The sequence below is a fragment of the Petaurus breviceps genome, unplaced genomic scaffold (genome assembly GCF_028583685.1).
Source record: "Petaurus breviceps papuanus isolate PSGF00001 unplaced genomic scaffold, PetGlider_PUasm1.0 90977, whole genome shotgun sequence".
In the NCBI taxonomy this organism is placed as follows: Eukaryota; Metazoa; Chordata; class Mammalia; order Diprotodontia; family Petauridae; genus Petaurus; species Petaurus breviceps.
The window spans coordinates 25643549-25665371 of record NW_027187391.1 but is presented as its reverse complement, the minus strand read 5'-3'; the positions used below and the strand labels follow the sequence as shown (position 1 = coordinate 25665371).

The 21823-nt window shown below is 34.7% G+C and overlaps 1 protein-coding gene and 1 non-coding gene across 37 annotated transcripts in view; both read right to left on the bottom strand.

Annotated features, from left to right (window-relative positions):
* The window catches only part of TRDN (triadin), a 565674-nt gene that overhangs the window by 60184 nt on the left and 483667 nt on the right, over positions 1–21823 (bottom strand). For 31 of the 36 annotated variants that reach the window (XM_069076909.1, XM_069076882.1, XM_069076893.1 and 28 more), the window contains 7 exons: positions 10738–11073; positions 9956–9982; positions 8839–8877; positions 6912–6938; positions 4698–4745; positions 2438–2485; positions 669–695 (listed from right to left, as the gene is read on the bottom strand). In XM_069076909.1, coding sequence (XP_068933010.1) covers positions 669–695; positions 2438–2485; positions 4698–4745; positions 6912–6938; positions 8839–8877; positions 9956–9982; positions 10738–11073 — 552 coding nt within the window. The remainder of the gene's footprint in view (positions 1–668; positions 696–2437; positions 2486–4697; positions 4746–6911; positions 6939–8838; positions 8878–9955; positions 9983–10737; positions 11074–21823) is intronic. The other 5 variants (XM_069076894.1, XM_069076902.1, XM_069076884.1 and 2 more) reach the window with 4 other exon arrangements.
* LOC138153375 (U6 spliceosomal RNA) lies at positions 8553–8654 on the bottom strand. The gene has a single exon (XR_011166356.1). It is a non-coding gene; the product is annotated as a U6 spliceosomal RNA (small nuclear RNA).

Below are 21823 nucleotides of genomic sequence, written 5' to 3'. Positions count from 1 at the left end.
TAGACTTCAAGAGACCTGTCTTTAGTCCCTTCTTTGACAGTGGCTTCATGCATGTAGTCAAATCTCTTGCCTACCCTAGGTATCAGCATCCTCATCTGTAAAACTATAAGGGTCGCAGAAATTAGTGAATAAATTGTAATAGGCCATATATACCACAATCAAAATACATTGATTATTTAACCACAGAATTATGATCAGATTTTTTAAATCATGAGATAAAAAGTAGACAAAATGTGGATATTTAACAAAATAGAATTTTGGTAAAGTTTTATTTGGGATCTAGCTCTTGTTTATAACTTTGGATATTCCTCTTTATCATAGGACTTAATAAATGCTAATAAGATTTAATTGGATTGGATTTCTAGTTAACTTTTAGCACATCCATAGTTAAGCCTGACTTCTTGTCAATGAGATGTTTATAAGCTAATCCTCCTTTGTTCATTTTCTGTATTACAAATTGTGATACATGAACTTTCAAAATTGCTTATGTAAAAGAAAACAGAACTGTTCATTAGAAGTGAGAGATCAGAAATGATCTAAAATTAATGGCAATCTTATTAGTCCAAACTGAAAACAAAAAACAAAACAAAAAAATCAGTTTAGAGGTATTAAAGTTAAAATAGACATGCAGAATACTTTCATATTTTTAGTCTTATCAAGGTACATACTTGCTGATTTGGGCTTGGCTATGGAGACTGAAAGAAAGCCAAGTGGTACATGAAAAAATTAAAAAAAGAAATGAAACATGTCAGTATTTGAGTTGACATTGTTAATTTTAGATTTTCCCCTTAGCCTAACCAACCACACTCTCTGAAGGCTAGACCTTTTCATTATCATTATATTCATCAATCATAGGGCTTTCTGGGAAACTGACAGATAAGGTAAGAGTACGTGCATAATTAAAGGCAATCTATAGATTCAGGATAGAAACGCAATGAACCAGTTTCTCCCCAGTGCCGATACTATCACATTAGATGCTCAGAGAGGTACATTAACACCTACAGGCATTAGGGTACAAATTAGTATGCTATTTAACAGAACCATTGGCTGAGGCCCTGGATAGAAAAGAGAACAATGATCCTAAGAGATTATGCTCAAATTACCTAATAACATTTTTCTTTGTCTTTCTCCTGAAATAACAATCTCCATGAATAATCATTTTATTCCTGCTGGCAGACGAAGCTACATTTAACTCTTGATCATCTGAATCAATGAGAAGAACAATAGATGGATAGGGATCAATGGTTATCCTAATGTTTCCCTTCAGGGGCATCTATAACAAAGTCTGTGTATGGCTTTAGAAATATTAGGCAGAAAGGAGCTATGCTTCTATGATAGTTGTCTCATGGAAGAACTGGGTAGCTGGTTTGCTTATAATTATCCTGGTTGGGTATGAGTTACATAATCATCCTGGAAATACCAGTCCTAGCTAATCAGTTGGACTACTATCCCATTCATTATTACCCAGTGCAAAGAGCACTTACCAAAGAGTCAGAGGTCCTAGGTTCAAATCTCACTTCTGAGGATTAGTACATGTGTTACCCTAGAAAAGTCACTTAATCTCACTGGACCTCTATAAAATGAGGAATTTGGACCACATGACCCCTTTTTTTGGCTTCATAGCTATGATGATATCATTCCCAGGTGACAATCAGAATTGGAACACAATAGGTTTCTCTACCCCTTGAAATAATAAAGTATAGAGTTATTTTACAGGAAATTTATAGGCTCTGATAAATATTATTTAAGATAGCTCATTATGCCATCACATACCTAAATTTAGTGCTCCCATGAAATGAATTTATTTCCGATAATTTCCTTAAAAGGGCAAATAATTTCAGAATCTTATACTTTTGGGACTTGTATACTTTTAACTTGAAAGAAAGATGAATCAATGAAGTAGATAAGGTTGTAAACGAATTGCTTCCCATTCATCGTGCGTGTGTGTGTATGTGTGTGTGTGTGTATCCATACACACACACACATACACATATAGGTGTATTATGTATGGATGTCTATCCTAAACTATGTCCTAAAATTAGTTTAAAGAAACAACTTTTGAGAGGCCTCTAACATAGTCATTAAACTTCTCAGTGACCCAGGAAACTCTGATTCCATAAATTGGAAAGTACATGCTGATCTGTTGTGCTAGATGGTACTTCCCCATCAAGAGTTTCCTATTTCAATGAAATCACAGGCCCAGGGAAGAAAAAAGTCAGATTAGGTTCTCCAATTTTGATCATGCACTTGATTAATTATGTTAACTAGTTACTTTCTAATGATTTAGCAACTTTCCAAAAATATGCTGACATTTTTTTCAGTGTTACCAATGGAGAAAAAAGTAAGAACTCTTCTCATAGCTAGTTTTGAATATCTGTAACCTTATATTGTTAAACTAATTTTTTTAAGAGCAAATTTAAAATATATTTTTATTTACCTGTTTTGTCAATTGTAGCAGCTTTTACCTGCTTGATAACTTTTTCCTCTGTATAAAGAAAACATGTTGACAAAGGTAGATATCCCCAATGCATCAGCATAAGGAGCAAATATAGTAATATATTTTCAGAGATAATATTTTATTTTTTTTACAAAATGAGAAAATCATTTTTATATCATCACAGGAAAAAAAACTCAGGGGTTTTCTTATTATAGAAGAAGTAATAGCAAGTGTTCAAATTCAATGTGGCACATAAAAACCCCTTTTCTCCAAATACCCACAGATAACAAACTCTTCTATTTCAGGAAAATGTTCCTAAGTATTTTGAACTATTCACCAACCTCCCATTCACTTTCTCCTCCATTTGTATTTACAATATATACATCTACACAATTCTGCACTGATGGAATATGTGTTTTGTGATTTTGGAGGCTAGCCAGCCATCATTTTTTATTCTTTTTTACTCAAAACCACTAAACCTCTAATATGGTACTTAGAGGCCTCTCAGTACTTTTTGAGCATTGCCTACATGTTTACTCTTATTTGTTGTACATTTGAAAAATAAATGTTTGTGGATCTTCCCAAAGCTGTGGGTGTTGGAGGTAGGTGGTATATATGGGTTGCTTCCTGTTGGTGTACTTGCTTTGCTTTCTTCAATAAGATTGCCTAAAATTTTCACTGAGATTTGTCAGAAACAAACAAAATAAAAGTTGCAATGACACTAGGAAGAATTTGGTGTTTCAAGCATTTCTGCTATGTACACAATTAGATTTGCTGAATTCAGCTCTATAAAAAGTTAACTCAGAAAGGTTGGCTGGGAAACAGCTAGAGAAGAAGAAATTAAATGTTAGAATGGAGGCAAAAGAGAATTTTTTGTATAAGTTGGACTAGTTTGTCACCCTGGTCCCTTCTAACTTTCAAATTCTGGATTGGCAAGGTATGCAAACTTGTTCAGAGGCCCACCTTTATAGCAAGTGAATGCTTCATAATCTATTTCAATATAAGAAGGAGATTTTTTATGGAATCACATCACAAGAAATGGGTAGCTTAGAGGCCCACCCTTTATGGCAAGTGAATGCTTCATAGACTATTTTAACACAAGGAGAAGATTTTTCATGGAGTCACATCACAAGACATGGGTAGCTTAGAGCAGAAGATTCTGCCTTTATTGTCTCAGCGTACTGATTGGCTTGTACTGATACTTCTATACACAAGTAGATCTGTGAACTCATCAACTGAGCTTTCTATCTATAATGTTAATCATAACCTATCTATTAAAAATGTAAGAAAGTTGGAGAATGCAAAGTCTTATATAAGGAAACATGGAACACACAACAAGATAGCAAAGCAAAGTTACTGGGATCACTATAATATCTCTGTCTGCCCCAACCATAAAATTTTCTGCCTCCCCTACCTTCAGCAGCATCTTCTCCCCACTAATTTTTGAATGTGTAATTCTTAAAAAGTATGAATCTCCACAATAATTGTGAACTCTTCAAATCTAGTCAAGAAAAAACCTACACACACACACACACACACACACACACAAATAAGCAGAAAAATCAGGTTTTTCCTTTTTTTTCCTTTCTAGTGCCTAGGGAGAAGCCTGTTTTAACATGTTGCTAAAAAAATTTTAAAGGCTATGCCGTATAGATCATAGATCATCCTGACCTGAAGAGAAATGTTTTCTAGGAACAGTGTAATAGTAATTAGCAAAAGCTTTAAATCCTGTTTGACTTGTTGTAGAAGAGAAGTTCATTCTAAATCACTAATCATTTGGAATTCTTATTCAGTTTTTCTCATCTAAGGAACAGAACAAATAGTTACCTATGTTCGCTGGTCATCCAAAGCTTTCCACCTGAGAATTTTGGACTATTTCAGCCCCTTTCAAAGGATGTATAATAAAGTCTGGAATCCATATTTTCCAGAGCTATCCCAGTCTCATACTATTCCCCCAGAATGTTCCAGTCACTTATGAGTCAGAACTTCCTCAAGCATAGTAGTAGGTGTATGATAATTTGAGAATATGACCTCGCAAAGTATATCAGGCGTACTATCAACATTAGCTTTTAAGGCCTCAATACAAAGTGATATTGAGAATAGGAGGGCATTAGAATGAGTCACATACAGTTAATATAATATAACATAGACTACTGAAGCCTGCGTTGGTTGGCCTGAACACATTTCTATTCTACAAGAACCCACCAAAGTCAATTCTGAATAGTTTATAAGCTTCTGATATAATCAGGCTCTAAAGTACCTGGTTTAGATTGAGAAACAGACTTTTCCAGTTTCGTAGAATCTTGTTCTACAAAAAAAAAGTGACAAACTACTTTCAGGTTTTATTTATAATGAACTTCTCATAATTCATTACACATTTGCACAATTAATTGGCAGCCATCATGGAAATATTTTTGCAAAAGTTCCCCAGGACTGAAAGTATAAAAATGTCCCACTCTATCAAATATTGTAAAATACAAAAGTGATTAATTAAAACCAGCAGGAGAACAAAAGAGATGAGGAAATGTTTACCCCTCAAATTTTAGTTTTCCAATTATCTGAGGCTGTTGTATGACTTTACTCAATATTTCCCTTTTTATATTATTGAACCTAGGGTGGCATTAGGGAAGTTCTTAGAAATATTGGAGAATAGTAAAATTAAACCTGGTCTCACTTCCATGTCAAGGAACTCTAGAAGAAGACTCATTGAGCTACAGAACCTATGTGATAAACATATTACTTTTGATATAGTTAAATCTCTACATTCATGAAATTCCATTTGCCATATACATGAAAACTGGATGTGGAGGTAGGGTGAAAGAAGGAAAAAATGAGGAATACAAAATTGCCTACATTTCCTATTAGAGGGAAGTGAACGTCTTTTTAGCTCCAAAACAGAAAGAAGTTGAGTCCTTTATTTATCCATTCATTCAAGAACCAAAAATCATACGCCTGATTTTGTGGGTTTTTCTTCTTTCTTAGGCTTAGGTTCTAGGGGGAAAATATAAATCGGAAAATGGAAAGCTACATTAGCTACAAGAAAGCCTAGCAGTTTAATTGCTATTCTGTTTTGTTTATATTAACAAAACAGTGTCAATATAGAAAAAAAACATAGTAATCTGAGGTCAAAATATTAGAGATAGACTTACTTAACAATCAAGAAAAGAGCCATACCCTACATTACTTTATGTAATTTCCTAGTGCAGGTGGGACTTGGGCTGAAATTTAAGTCAGTAGAATGCTGGGGAAAAGATAGGGCAGAAAAGAAGTGGGGATTTTGGTGGTGATGATCATCATTTGACACTGCATTAGGGTATGTGTGTGTGTGTATGTGTGTGTGTGTGCTGAAGAAAAAATCAACATAAAAATCACTGTTCTTTCTAAATTTAGCACAGGTTAAAAGGTTTGACAAGTGACTTACATCACTACTTACAGTACTGAAACTACTTATAACTATATATATATATGCATATATACATACATATATACATATATGGTTAAGATTTAGGACCAGTGCTGGGCCCGGATTTGATCCGGGTCGTCCCGGCACTGGGGCCGGTGCTCTTGCTTGCTGAGCCACCTGGCCAAAGTTGAACTATTAACATTCCTACATGGAAAAACAATAATTGTAACTTATGAAACTTTTCTCAGTAGTTGAAGGGATTAGAAATATATATGTCTTTATATGAGGGTATGTGGGCATATGAATACATATGTGAATGTGTGTATATACGTTTACAGGTATACATAGATAGAGGGCACGGGACCAATTTAACAGGAAGGGATGATACTTAAAGGTGAAATTAAGAGGTGAGAGGAATATAATGAGAGGAGATGGGGAGAGACAGAGTGGGGCAACTATCTCATACAGAAGAGGCAACAATGGAGGGGAAGAATAGGAAGGAAAAAATAAAAGATTTAGGACCAGTGGCTGGAAGTCACAGAGGGGTCAAATTTGACTCAAGAATGATTTTTGAACAGCTCTCTGAAAGTGGAATTCATTGTTTCATGGAGAAATGAAGTTTTCATCAATGGAAGCACCTGGATGATCTCCTGTGATTTTTCTAAAGACAATTCATGTGTTACATCCATGTATCTCTCCTTAGGGGATAAATTCTACTTTTCATTTGGGTCTGGAACCTCACCAAAAGTACTTAATGTTTCAAATATGAAAGTGATTGATTAATGTATTGAGTGAGCATTTATTAAGTACCTTTTGCATACTAGCCACTATAATATGTACTGGGGATACAAATGCTTTTATAAAATAAGATTTTATCATTAACAAGCATGTACTCTGGTGGATGGTTTGATCAAAGTGAAAGAGAATTTTTCAAGCTAAAAGCATAAAGCCCAGAATAAAGATTTATTACTTATAAAAACTCATTTATTACTTGCAAGAAGGTTTTGACCAGATTAAAACATTTATAAATTTCCTTAAGATAACTATACATTTTAAAATTGGTATACATACTGTGTATTTGAGTCTTGTCTGGAGCAGCTAAAAAGCAAATTGAAAAATGCATATTGGCATATTTCTGCTTCAGTATGACATAGCATAATAACAAGAAAAAAGTTCAAATGCTACAAAATTTAGGTTACAGAAAAGCTAATGCTTTATATCAAAGTTTCAGTAGATGACATTTAGGAGCGGCTAGGTGGTGTAGTGAATAGAGCACTGGCCCTGGAGTCAGGAGGACCTGAGTTCAAATCCAGCCTCAGCCACTTAACACAAAAAACTAGCTGTGTGGCCTTGGGCAAGTCACAACCCCAATTGCCCTCCAGAAAGCAAAAAAAAAAGTAGTTAACATTTATTTATCTGTGATTAAAACATTATTTAAGGCAAATAAATTTTCAGATAGCAAGTAGGTAATTCTCTGACAATGTCACTTTGTTGTAATTATGTGTAACAAAAGGCAACTGTTTAAAGCCCATAGCCTATGACCAGGTAAATTGGAGAATTAAGAAGAGGAGAAAAAGTTTTTATTGACCCCCAGATTAGAGTTTTCCAACCAAATAAGGTTGCATAGTCCTCACTTATTTTATTTATTTATTTTCATTGTATTCATATTTTTCTTCTGTGTTCATTTGTTTTCTTTTGCTATTGTTAAGCTTTAGGTAGTTTTTAGGAAGTTCTTGGTAATGGCAAATAGAAAAATTAAATCTGGCCTTATTTCATACCAAGGAACTCCAGGAGATGACTCACTGACCTATGGAACCCACACAATAAATATATTATTCTTGATATAGATATATACCTATCCCAATAAAATCTTTTTTTTTACTTTAAAATTTAATCTTCATTATTAACATTCTCCCCATTACTTTATTAAGTCTAGGCAATCAACAAAACAATAAATCAACCTATTTTATAGGATTTGCTCATTTACAAGGTGTAAATGCTTACAATGAAAATAGAACAATTGCTTCTCTTGAGCCTGGTTTACCATAGTTCTGGTACATTTCTACATATATCTCACTCTCTAAGTATTTTGTATATATCATCCAAGTAAAATCTTAATCAATATATCCTTTTCTTCAAAATAATTTGTATTGATATTTTGCATCTTCTGTCACCATAGTTATTCCAAGTAACCCCCACCCAGACAGTCAAACCATTTGGCAAACAGTATTTTTGTAGAAAGGGGAAAAAATCAGCATAAGGGATTGATATATTTTTAAAAAGTCTGAAAATATGTTCAATGTGTAACACCTATGGACCTCCTACTTCCTTGAAGGGATAAATTTAGCATGCATTCTCATATCTCTTTATTCAAGTCACTTCTGATGTATATAATTTTGTTTTATTTCTTTTTTTTAAGCAGTCAGGCTTAAGTTACTTGCACAGGGTCATGCAGTTAGTAGGTGTTCAAGGCCATATTTGAACTCAGGTCCTCCAGGGTCAGTACTCTATCCACTGCATCACCTAGCTACCTGCAGTTCTTTATTTTTTTTTAAAGCAATCAGGGTTAAGTAACTTGCTCAAGGTTACAGGGCCAGTTATTTCTGGGTGTGGTGCTGAGTATCTGAGCCCGGATTTGATCCAGGTCATCCCGACACTGGAGCTGGTGTTCTTACTCGTTGAGCCACCTGGCTGCCCCACCTGCAGTTCTTTAAAAACATGGAATGCTTCACAAATTTGGGTGTCATCTTTGCTTGGGGGTTGGCTAATCTCTGTATCATTTCAATTTTAGTAGGTTTGCTGCTGAAGTCAGCACCACCAATAAAATTCTCTTTGCCACATGTGAGCCCTGTGCATAGTCGGGGAAAGAATGAAACAATGAAGAATGCAAAGCTTATCTACATTTTCCATTAGGGACAAGTGGACCTCTTTTTAGTTCTGAATAAAGGCAATTAAGGTCTACCTTAAGCTATTCATGCAAGAATCAAAATCTGTGTACCTGGCTTTGTTGATTTTTCTTCTTTCTTAGCCTGGGGTGCTAGGAAAATATCAACCAACAATATAAATTAGAAAACAAAAAGCACACTAGCAAAACAACAAGAACAAAATACATTGTGATTTTATCATTATTCTGTTTTGTTAATATTATTTTAACTAAAAAGTGCTAGTAGAGTAAAAACATAGTAATACAGGAAACAGATTCTCATAAACACAGGCCCCAACACAAAACAAAACCTCATACCCTGCTAGATTTTTGTAATTTCCTAGTGCAGGAAGTCTTTGGAATGAAATGTAAGTCAGAAGAAACTGGTTGGGAGAGAAAGTGGGCAGAAAGAGAGGGTTCTGGTGGCGATATTCATCATTTTTGCAGATGGCATTGGAAGCTACAACAGATATTTTTTGTACGTGTGTGGGCTGATGAAACATAAAACTATTCTTTCTAAATTCATCATAGGTGAACAGGTTTGATAAGTGACTAATATCATTACCTGAAGCACTCAAATACCTTATCTATATAATTCTAGAAGATAGAAATGAGACCAAAGGCTGAAAGTCATAGGGACACCAATTTTGGTTCAATATAAGAAGGATTTTTGAACAATTAAAGTTGTCTGATAGTGGAATGGCTTGCTTCATGGGAAAGTTAATTTCTCATCACTAGAAGTGTCTCAGCATAGAGCCTAGATGATCTATTGGGAATGTAGTAAAGGTGATTAATATGTTAGATCCATTTACCTATCCTTTATCTTTCTTTTGGGGATAGATTCTAATTTCTCTGTAGGTCTGGACCTTCACCAAGAATACTCAATGCTGTAAAATATAATACTGATTAACTAATATGTCCAATGAGTATTAATTAAGTACTTTTTGTATGCTAGCCACCATGCTAGGTGTTGGGGATACGGATGTGAAAAAGAAATAATCTCTTCACTCAAGGAAAAGATATTTTGTTGCACAGTTTAATCAAAGTGAAAAATAAAGATAATTTTTCATGCTAAAATTATAAAACATAGAATGTAGATTTAGTCTCATGAAAAGAGGTTCTGAGCAGATGAAAGCATTTATAAAATTTCTTAAAAATAACTACAGATTAAGTTTTTAATTGGTATACATACTGTATGTTTGAGTCTTGTCTGGAGCAGCTAGGAAGCAAATTGAAAATGTATGTTGGTATATTTATTTTAGTTAATTTAATCTTTCTGCTTTAATATGGCATAGAATGGCAAGTAGAAGTTTCAAAGGTTACAAAATTTAGGCTACAAGAAAGGTAAGCTTTATGTCAAGGATTTTGGTAGATGGCAACCATTTATCTGTGGCAACTTCAACAATAGTTGAGGCAAATAAATATTCAGGTGGCAAGTAGGTAATTAAATGGCACTGACATTTTGTTGAAATTGTATGAAACATAAGGCAACTAAGTAAAGCCCAAAGCCTATAGCCAAGAAATCTGGTATAAGAATTAAAAAAGAGGAGAAAATACATTATTTATCTCCAGAGGAAGGTTTTCTAATGAACTGAGTTTTTATTACCTTCAAATTATTTTTTTCTGTCCATTTTTTGATGTTGCTAAACCCAAGGTGGCATTGGGGAAGTTCTTGGAAGTATTAGAGAATAGCAAAATTAAACCTGGCCTCATTTCATCTCAAGGAATTCCAAGAGATTCCTCACTGAACTATGGGATTCAGATGATACATTTATTTCTCTTGATATAGAAATGCCTACACCCATAAGATTCTAATGTGTCATATTTGTGAGTCCTAGATGTAGAAGAGAGAAAAAGGAAACTATGAGGAGTTCAAATTTCCCATCAGAGGGAAGTGAGCCTTGTTTAGCTCCAGAATAAAGGGAAGCTGGGTTCAGTATCAATCCAATTATGCAAGAGGGAAAAAATGTATACCTGGTTTTGCTGGTTTTTCTTCTTTCTGTGTACCTGGTTTGACTGGTTTCTCTTCTTTCTGTGAACCTGGTTTTGCTGGTTTTTCTTCTTTCTGTGTACCTGGTTTTGCTATTTTTTCTTCTTTCTGTATACCTGGTTTTATTGGTTTTTCTTCTTTCTGTATACCTGGTTTTGCTGGTTTTTCTTCTTTCTGTAGACCTGGTTTTACTGGTTTTTCTTCTTTCTGTGTACCTGGTTTTGCTGGTTTTTCTTCTTTCTGTGTACCTGGTTTTACTGGCTTTAATTCTCTATGTATACCTGGTTTTGTGGCCTTTTCTTCTTTCTTAGCCTGGACTTCTAGGGGGAAAAATCAACCTATCAGATAGATGCAGCACAGGTGAAAGGTTCTGATAAGTAACTACCATCATTATCTGAAGTACTAAAGAGACTTATTCTGTGTCTACCAAGGGGCAGAATTGGAACAAATATCTGGAAGTCACAGAGAAGCCAATTTTGGCTCAATATGAAGACGAGTTTTGAACAATTAGAGTTATCTGAAAATAGAATGTGTTTCTTCATAGGCAAATTAATTTTTCATCATTGAAAGTGTCTGAGCATAGACTTGATCTCTTGAGATGCTTTTAAAGGGATTCATGTGTCATAACTCTTTGGGGACAAATCCTGTTTCCCTTGTGGGTCTAGATTCTCACTGAGAATACTTAGTTGTTAAAATACTAAAAATGATTAGTTAATGTACCCAACAGGCATTTATTAAACACTTTTTGTACCTTTATTACTATGCTAGTTGCTGTGGATACAAAGGCAAAAATTAAATCGTTTCTGCTCCTAAGGATCATATATTCTGTTGGATGGCTTGACAAAATTGACACATACAGAGGAAACTTTATCATCATAAAAAATTAAATCTCATAATATTATTTATTCTACTACAAAAAGTTCCAAGATCAAAGCATCAATATATTTTCTGAAAAATAACTAAACCTTACATTTTTAACTGGCATACATACTGTATATTTGAGTCTTTTCTAGAGCACCTAAGAAGCAAATTGAAAAATGCATATTGGTATATTTATTTTAGTTCATTTAATCTTTCTGCTTGAATATGGCATAGCATGATAACAAGTAGAAATTCAAGTACTACAAAATTTAGGTTACAAATTTATATAATTCCAGGAGATGCCTCATTGAACTATGGTACCCAAATAATAAATTTGTTAATTTTGATATAGATAAAACCCCAAAACTATAAAATTCTACCAAATGTTTAAGTCCAAGGTGTTGGAAGAAAGGAAGGAAACAAGGAAGACAAAAAAGACTTTCTAAATTTCCCATTTAAGGGAAATAGCTCGAGAATGGAGGAAAGTAGAATTTTGTATCTACTCATTTATGCACAAACAACAACAACAAAAAAACATGTGTGACTGGTTGTTGTTTGGTTTTTTTTGGCTTTTTCTTCTTTTTTAAGCTAGGTATTCTAAGAAAAAAAAATAAACCATCAAAATTAATTGAAAAGTGGAGAATCCACTGGGAGCTAAAAGATATCCCAGCAAATTCTGATGTGCATTATGCTTTTTAACAAGCATAGTTTAGCAAAAAAGAGAAAGAAGGAAAGAACAAAAGAAAAGAAAAAAAAGAAAAGAAAAAACAATCCAGGGTTTTGATCTTTGGGAGAAGGTCTAGTAAAATCCTCCCTGCCTCCCCCCCAAAAAAAAGAGGCATAGCATGCATATTTTACCTTTGAATTGTTTTTGCTTCTAAATCATGATTTTAAAAAATGGTATTGACTTCTCAGTGGGAGAAATGTAGTTTGGATGGGAAAAACAAAAAGCACTTCCAGAATAGAAGAGTTTGGGTGTGAAAACAGGCAAAAATTGGGTTGAAAGGTGATTTAGAGATTTTTACCAATTGTCGAAACCAGGACAGAGACTCAACCAGGATAAGAAACTCAATACATGGTGGACTTCTAATTCTAATAAGGCTATTGTATTCCTTGGTGGAACAGAGATTCCTATTCTGATAAACACTTGAATTAAGAAAGGTATTATAAACAGAAATCATTTCCTGGTAAAGGGTCTGGCTCCTATCACAATGAGGAATAGTGAGTTTCAAGATTCAGGATACTCAATCAATTTGTCTCCCAGTACTAACCAAACAGACTCCAAAATAGTAGAAAACAGGTCATTTTTTTTCTAGTACAATTATATTAATTTTTATTTTTAAATAAAAGATTTGAAACCAAGTGGGAATTAGGCTAAATAAAAAAGATCTTCAAAATGGTAGTGGAAAATAGCACAAAAAGGTAATAGGAGAAATTAGATTGGTTGTATAACTTTCTTCAGTAATTTTTGACAGCCTTGATGCATATTGAAAAATTATTAAGTGTATTATAGAAGTCGAGCAGAACAGACTAAAGAAGGAGAGAAGAGTTTATAGTTAAGCTGTTCCCTTTTATTCCTATAATTAAAGCTCCAAGCAGGTAAAAAGGGTAAAGAACAATAAGGCTCTTATATTCTTTAAACCATCAACTGAGATAAATTTAAATATTGGTGGTACACTCAGCATGTGACCTTTGTTCAATTATAAATAAATTAACAACAGGGGAGAAAGTGAAATATCCTCATTAACAATCAGACTATAAATGACACAAGGAGATATAAACTAATCATAGGCAATGGAAGGATGACTGAAAGGTTCTTCTTGGAGAGGTTAATGAAAGAATTTGTGGAGTAGATATTATGAACACTGAAGAAAAAGTAGTATCACAGAACACTGGATGTTCTTGTCTCCCCATGCTCATGATGAGCATAAGTAAACAGTCTATTAAGGTAATTGCGACTACTGTACCAACATCAATTGCAGAAGTTAAAGTACAAAGATTCTGTAGTAAACATAATAAAGCCCTCCATAATAGGTCTACATATTCTTCAGTTCACTGTAAGCCCAATGGACCCAAAGGAGGTGGGGAGGGACAGAGATAACTAAGTGGGAATTATGCTGAATGAAAGAGGTTATTCAAAATGGCATTGATTTTGAGCTGAATGGAATTTTTGAGGCCATATAGTTCAACTTCTAATTTTACAAATGAGGAAACTGAGGCCCAATGGAACTAGGTAGTCATACAGGTAATGACAGCAAGGGTTTGACCTCTCTGATTCCAAAACCAATGAATTTTCCAGTACACTGAGATACCCTCAATCATAATTTAATATCACATTTAGAAAGATATGTGCAAATCTTAAAAGGCTATATAAATGTCAATGATTCTTGTATTCCACCTCCTCCTCTCCCTCTTCCCCTTCCCCTTCCCCTTCCACTCCCTCCTCATCAATATGGTAATCAGTACTTGATAAACATTCAGTTGAATTGATCGAAACTAATGTAGAAAAACTATGAAGGTTTTTATACAAGCTTATCTTCCTTAAAAAAAAAATCAGATCACTCAGTTGCTTCTAGAGTTTCTGCCTTAGGATTCTCTTCAAGTCAAAAGGCAGAATAATCAGTCATGTTTTCAAGATCAGTGAGCTTTTTTCAGCAAGAGCATATCCATAGTTTCAAATGCCCTGGAGACTAGAAAGTAGCTTTGTAGCAGAATAACCTTTTAGCCAGAAAGACCTGTTTGATGTGTACCTCACAATCTAACTTGACTTGGAGATTAATATCTGCCGTCTCTGCTATACGTATCCCTAACAGCTAAGTCTTCCAGGGAAATCTGAGAGAATACAGTGAACTCTATGCAATGCTTATTTCAGTCTCTTGTTCTTTTTACTCAAAATTTTTCTATGTGATTTGGAGTCCTTACATTTTAGCTAAATGTATGGAGACATTCTTAAAATTTGAAAAAAGAGAGGAGACATTTTAAACTAATATAAACATTTAATAGGTAGTCTCAGAACATTAACCTCCATCATCCTACCTACCATACAGTAGCACATGCCCTAAATCCTTGTGGAAATTTGTGTAAAATATTTTGCTTATATTTCCTTGAGATTAAAATAATACCCAAGACATAATTACCAACTGTTTTTTCCCCATCCAAATTTTGTACTTAAATTTCAAATAAAATAAGCACTTCTGTACAAGGTAGAACAGAAAATGAAGATTATATATGGTACTGTGAATATTTGTTATTTACAGTTTGCCTTTTTTTTAAGTATACAGTAAATTCAACATGTAACTATCCAAAGTGTCCTGCTTGGTTTTATATTCTTCTGAATTTCCTTCTTTTTTCTCTGTGCATTTAAAAATGATTCAATGACCCACTTTCCTTTTTTCCCCTCTTTGGCAACCCTGTCACTAACCCTATTATCTTAATCTCCATGCCCCCCCTCCAATAAAAGAAAAAAGTATCCCTAGGAACATATATGCACAATCAAAAGAAACATGTTCCCATATTGGCCATGTCTAGAAATGTATGTGTCCTTCTGCATTTTGAATTCATCACTTTTCTATTGGAAAGTGGATACCATGATGCATCACTGATCCTTTGGAAAGACAGTTGGTCATTTCAAAATGTGTTGTTTTAGAAAGCATGCTATTTAATGGGAATAAAATTACCTTTATAAAATTCTGATCAATTATATTTTTTATCTGTCAGGATTCAGTACAGGTAAAATATTTTGATAAGTCAGTAGATAAATATTTATTAAAGGCCTAGGATGTATCAGCCACCATGATAAGTACTGGGGATGCAAAGAAGAAGGCAGTCTCTTCCTTCAAGGAATGTTCAATCTATTGGGGGAAGACAACACACAAAAGGAAAACAGGATGTGTAGAAAGGAGATGACCTTGTATGGAGGCGTGATAGAGAAATACAGAGGAAAGTCACTGACTGGGAAAGAGATGACAGATGGGAAGTCTCCTTAAATGTAGGTTCTTGGAAGAGTTACCCAATGAGAGGGAGGGAGGACTTCAGGAGCAGAGGGTACTCAGTAGGTTTGAATTCTAAGGCTGAAGTGATCTTGAAGGATTCAGAAGTGACTATCATCTGAGGCATTGGAACTATGTATTCTGTACAGCCCTAGGGGATAGAATTGGGACCAATGGTTGAAAGTCATAAAGAGGTCAATTTTGACTCAATACAAGGTTTTTTCAATAACTTTTGAATAATTAGAGTTATCTGAAAATGGAACAGTTTGCTCCACAGGGTGTATCATTAAAAGCATCTAGGTATAAAGCAGATGATTTCTTAGGGATGTTAAAAGGGGATTCATGTGTAATGGTCCTGTAGGGTCAAAATCCATATCCCATATGTGTCTGGAATCTCACTGAGAATTCTGGGTTTTTTAGTTTTTACTGATATTCCTAGCCAAATAATGATTTCATGATTTGAGTTTAAAGATTTGGGTAAACCTTTTGGGAATTGGATGAGCTGCGGAGAGAGAGAGAGAGAACTGAGGTAGCAGTGGTAATGACATTAGTGAGATGTTAGAGAAGCAACTGTGAACAGTTTGAGGTCTAAAGTGCTGGACCAGCTTTAGCCAAAGTAGTGCTGGCAGCAGCACATGAGGAAGAGATGGGAAGACAGCAACACTGATCAGGAGAAAAGAAAGTAGCCCATATTATGAAAAGCTCACCCCTCTGGGCCTTGAGCTTATGATTCTGAAGAAATGCCCCAGTGGAGAAGGGTGATGAACCACACTCTTTTTCTGAAAAGCTAAGAATAAGGCAATGAGATATTGTACCTCCTACTCTCTCACCTTTCAAATGATTTGTTAGCTTCCCTCCTCCCCCCCCCCCCCGATGTCATGGTCTTTTATGAGAGCAAAGGACAAACAACAACCTGTGAGTAGGATGAGCTGCCCCACTGGGGACCTAATGGTCAGTTCCAGTTAAGCCACACAGCTCCTTCCTTCTTTCTTTTTTCCTTCCGCTCTTGCCCTCCCTTCTCTAGAGGCCAGAAGTCTCTTTTCTAACTTGGGAGTGAAACAAGTTTATAATGAATGATCTTATTTTTGTTAATAATAATACATTTTTATTAGCCAGAGAAGCTTTGCAAAAAAGAGACCTGGGTTTCGAAGTGCATCCCTTTCACTAAAGGAGTCAATATTTCATTGTGATGATAATCTTGGTATGACACAGTTCCTGGGAGACTGAGGCAGAATTCTTCTCTGATACTACCACCAGAAAATGAGGTGGAGGGGTGCAGATGAAAGGAGGGGTAAGGAGGTACAAAGATGGCCCCACCCAAAACCAGAACTCTATCTAGAAATACACATGATCAAAGAGGATTTTGTCTTCACCCCCTTCCTGATTGGGAGGGAGAGTGTCTTCTTTCCTCTCCAGTGTCACAGTTAGAGGTTACATATGCTTTAGGCAAGGTGTTGAATTAGATAACCTTTTTAGACATAAGTTTCCTCCTCTGTAAAATGGAGACAATGATGTTATCTACATCATGGGGTTGGTAGGAAGATCAAATGAGATTTTATATATATATATGTACACATATATACTTTTATGTATATATATCATCTTTCAAAGCTTAAAGTCAACTTAATTTCTATCACTTTACTGAAATTTTGTGTATTTTTTGGTGCTAAATCAGATAACCTTTTCTCAACTCTTGCCCCAATTGCGATTTCTGCAGCTTTTAAAACTTTCGCTTTCAAATAACTGGCCGCTTTAAAATAATTTGGGCAAGTTACTTGACCCCAATTGCTTTAAAAAAAAAAAAAAAAAAGAAAAGAAAAACTTTCACTTTCTTGGCTTGGCCTGGATAATTTCTTCTCCCTGAGTTTTCCTATCCTCTCCTTTCCCAATTTTCCTCCTACCTGTTTGACCACTCCTTCTTAGTCTTCACCCTGAGTGAATATATTCCACCTCAAAAGAAAATCTCTCACCTTAGTTGCTAGTGCCTTCTCTTTCCCTGGATATTATTTAATATCTACTTTATATTTTTTGTTTGACTTTCTGAGCATATGTTCTATATTTCACAGTATTCCAACCCAGCAAGCTGCTATTATTTGTTTCAGTGAGGGGAAATAGAGAGATCAAGGTTCTTTTGACCTCATCTTAGGAGTTGCATTCTTCAGTCACATGTATAACTCTTTTGACCTGGAATATGATTAAATTCTTTGGCTTAAGTGTATATGAAGCACTTAATACTGATTAATTTTGTTAAGAAAGGCTTTTTCTCTCCACTCCTTACATGGGAAACCAAATTAAAAATAATTCCAGTGGGAATTATGCATCCTTTAACCCCCCAGAGGCTCTTACTGGGTTGAAAATTTATAATGCATTATTTCATAGATTTGGATTCAATATGCAGTCACACACACAAAAAAAATACAAGTGATTATTTGATCTAAAAGCATTGAAATGCATTTTATATTAATTCAACTACAGTGTTGCTCATAAAGGGTAATATAGAAGAAGCTGCAGAAGAAGGAAAAAAGGAACAAAGGAGGTAGAGAAAAGGTAATTGATGAAAGGGATTTTAAAGAATGGGGATAAGACAAAATTAATCACTGTGTGTAAATAGGAAATGGATACATACGATGGTAGAAAGAAAATAGCAATAGAAAATAATTCCAAAGCTATATAAAGCAGAAAGCTGATGTCTCTCTAATAGAACTGAATTTTTGGCAGAAGTATTTGAAAACATTTATTTTTCTTTTTCATTCTAATGAGTTAAGCTTCCTCTGCTCCATGTAATAAAGTTTTCCCTGGTGAAATTGCCTTCCCACACTGAAAAATCTTAATTCAAATCTCATTATTATCACCTTCTTCAATTAGTTTATAGATTGAGCTAAAAGGAAAAAAAATGAAGATTCTCAGTAGAAAAAAACACATACACACATGTATGGGCTGAGGGGATTTAAAGGAGCATTCATGGCAGTCAACAGCTAAAAGAAGGGCAGTCTTATCAGGAAAGCCTTAAAAACAATAAGAATTCTGACTTGTACTTCTGGGTCATGAGGACCATTGAAATTGCATAAGACATATTAATAAAGTAATTCTTCTATGCATTATGTCTATCAAGGACTCTGTATTTGTCTATTTCTCTTGGTGTATCTCCTTTCTCTGTATGTGCCTATGTCTCTCTCTCCATCCACGGAGCCTTGCGCTGTTCCTTACCTCAAACCTCCCTGACACCAACCACTACCACATAAAATTGATTCAGATGCTCTATATTTTGTTTAGTATTCATGGAATACACATCACTTTTAGATTTCTACCATCTGAGAAGGACTGGCCGTCACTGACTGATTCAAGGACTACCAATGTGACCAATGTGACTGCGGGTGATTGATTAGGTTTGTCAAGGAAGGCTTCCCCAGTCCCCTATCCCATATAAGATAAATTGAATCAGGAAAAATCCCAGTGGAATTGTGCTCTCCCACCAGAAAGCTTTTACTAGAAAACTGGTTAACTCACTAATTCACATGGTGAATCAGAAAACATTCTTTTATTTTTACCCCCAGAGCCAAATTGTTCTGAGCCTGACAGGTGAAATAGCTGACAAATTTATGATTCTCTCTCCAGATTTAAAGTCTATACTTTTGTTAAGTGAATTCAATACAGGATTCCACCTCCTACCCCCCCCCTTTTTTTTTATACTGGGTTTCCCTATCTTCCCAAGGCTAATAGTGCAGCAGTCACACATGGGTCTGATTCTATTATTCACTGGAACAGAAACTTTGCCCTGCTCCACTGACAGCTTGGGTTGGTTCATCCCTCCTTAGGCAGACTGGTGCTGCCCAGGTCCCATAGGCATACCATATTGATGTCAAACAGTGTGGAAGCCATGGGCTTTAGTTCTGTTGCTGCAGTTCAGTGCTCCTGAGTTCAAGTGATCCACCAGCCTTAGGCTCCCCTATTAGCAGGGATTACAGGCATGAACAATTACTCCTGATTTTTTTCTACTTGCTAATTCACTGGGCGATATTAAAAAAGTAATTTAAACTCATTAAGGCTCAATTCCACACATGCACATACAAATACACAATGCATTGTACATATATGTAACAAGTCAACATAATGCACACAGCATTCATACTGTTTGCATGTTATTTATGTCTTTATATATTGATATATTCAATATGTATATTTTAAATGAATATGGATTTTACATATTATTAAATGCATATATTATACATTTATCTAAAATACAGATATTATATACATATAATATTAATTGTATCAATATAACAAATAAAATAGATAATATATCATGTATAATATAGATATATATTATGCCTGTACATATGTATATGTATAATATATACATGCATACATAAAATATATTTTAGAATGTTGCTATTATTTCACTGGCAAAGGAATTCTCTCAGTGAGAAAATTTCTCTACCAATGCAGATCAATACTTTGAGATTTATAATCTTAGAGAGTTACCTGGAGCCCTGAGAGTCAAAGGGATTGGCCCAAGGTAATTCACTCAATATGGGTTGAAGGTAGGACCCAAATTTAGTTTTTCCTGATTGTGAAGACAGATTTACATCTACTCAACCATAGCTTCCTCTCTATCATAAATATGTAACATATATCATATAATAAAAACATGAGAGGTAAAATGACATAATGAATAGAGCTTACTCTGAAGTGTGACTCTGATATATATTAGCTCTGTGATCATTAAAAAAAAATCAATTTCCCTCTTAGCTTCTAAGGCAACTCCTGAATATTATGAAGTATGGTGGAATTAGCAATCTGTATTGGTGGGAAGAGTTTTAATATTAGGAAGCTTCATCCTAATGAAATTACAGGTCCGGAACAAAAAAATACCCTCTCAAAACGACAAGAAAATCTCATGATATTTTTTAATTGAACTGAACACATTTTTGAAATAAGGGAATTGGATTAAATGAGCTCTATGATCTCTTCTAACTCTTGATCATGATGTCACTAGAGCCATTCAGGTTGGTTATATTTCCCTTTTTTCAAATACTAGACACAACTCCCTGATCTTTTTTGTAATTATCAGATCATTATAGAGAAGAGAGTTGGTAAAGGTTTTTGAGGTCCTCTTTTTGGTTAGAATACAATTTTTTTCTTTTGGCTGGTGGCGGGGAAGAAGGCAATGTACTTTTAGACATATTTTATTTCAGGAAAGTAAAAACCCAGTACTTATATACTTATGGACTGTCTCTTGATTGAATTACAAATAGGCTCATCAACGTGATCGTTGTACTGAAAGACAGTTTCAGGATGTCCTCATGCTCATCCCACTTTTCCTTTAGATTTGAAGTTTCTCAAGGCGCTAAATTCAGCTACCAATCACAGGGACATATACCCTACCCTGCACAATAGGTATTTGCCTACAGTGATGAACTGTAAGGTCTCTCACAAAAGATTCAGTTTCCTTTTGATTCATATAAATTATCAGGATAAGGGACAATTTGATTGGTTGGCTGCACACATGGTCATATAACATTTCTCTCCCATAGTCAGGTACTATAAATTATTCTGTTGAGAATCTCAGAATAATATTAGCACATTTTATAAAATAATTGAAGGAAGCAGTTAAACATAAATCTATTTAATTTTTTTTTGTTTTTGTCTAAAAAAGAAAATAAGAGATGCTATGTAGGTCTTCTCTGAGCAGTTCTAATACTTTCTTTATTATCAGCAATTTTTCTAAAGTGGGTCATTTCAAGATCATTTTGCCCATGGTTAAATCTGGCCTACATTTTAAAACATTCATTTTTCTCATTACAATGTAATCTGTTTCTAGGCTTATCATCTTTATATAGCTATTCGTTGTTTTTAAAATGTCACTCAATTAAACAAACATTTCTAAAGTGCTAATTTAATAGCCCTCTGCTTGGTACCAAGGGGATTCATGTATAATACAGCATAATCCCTGAACTCAGGGAGCTTATGGTCTATTAGAGGAGAGTGACTGATTACAATATAGCTATACTACTTAGCAGACAAAGAATGGCAGTGATAGCCAGGAGCTGTCCACAGCTGAAGCCTGTTTAGAAGAATAAGTTGGGCAAGGTCAGCATTGAACAACAGAGCTCAAAAGGACATCAATATGCAAGAACTCAAGCCTTTGTGGAAATCCATTTTCTTATACTCTTACCTGATTTTGCATCATGTTTTTCTTTTTGTCTTCCGGGTTCAATTG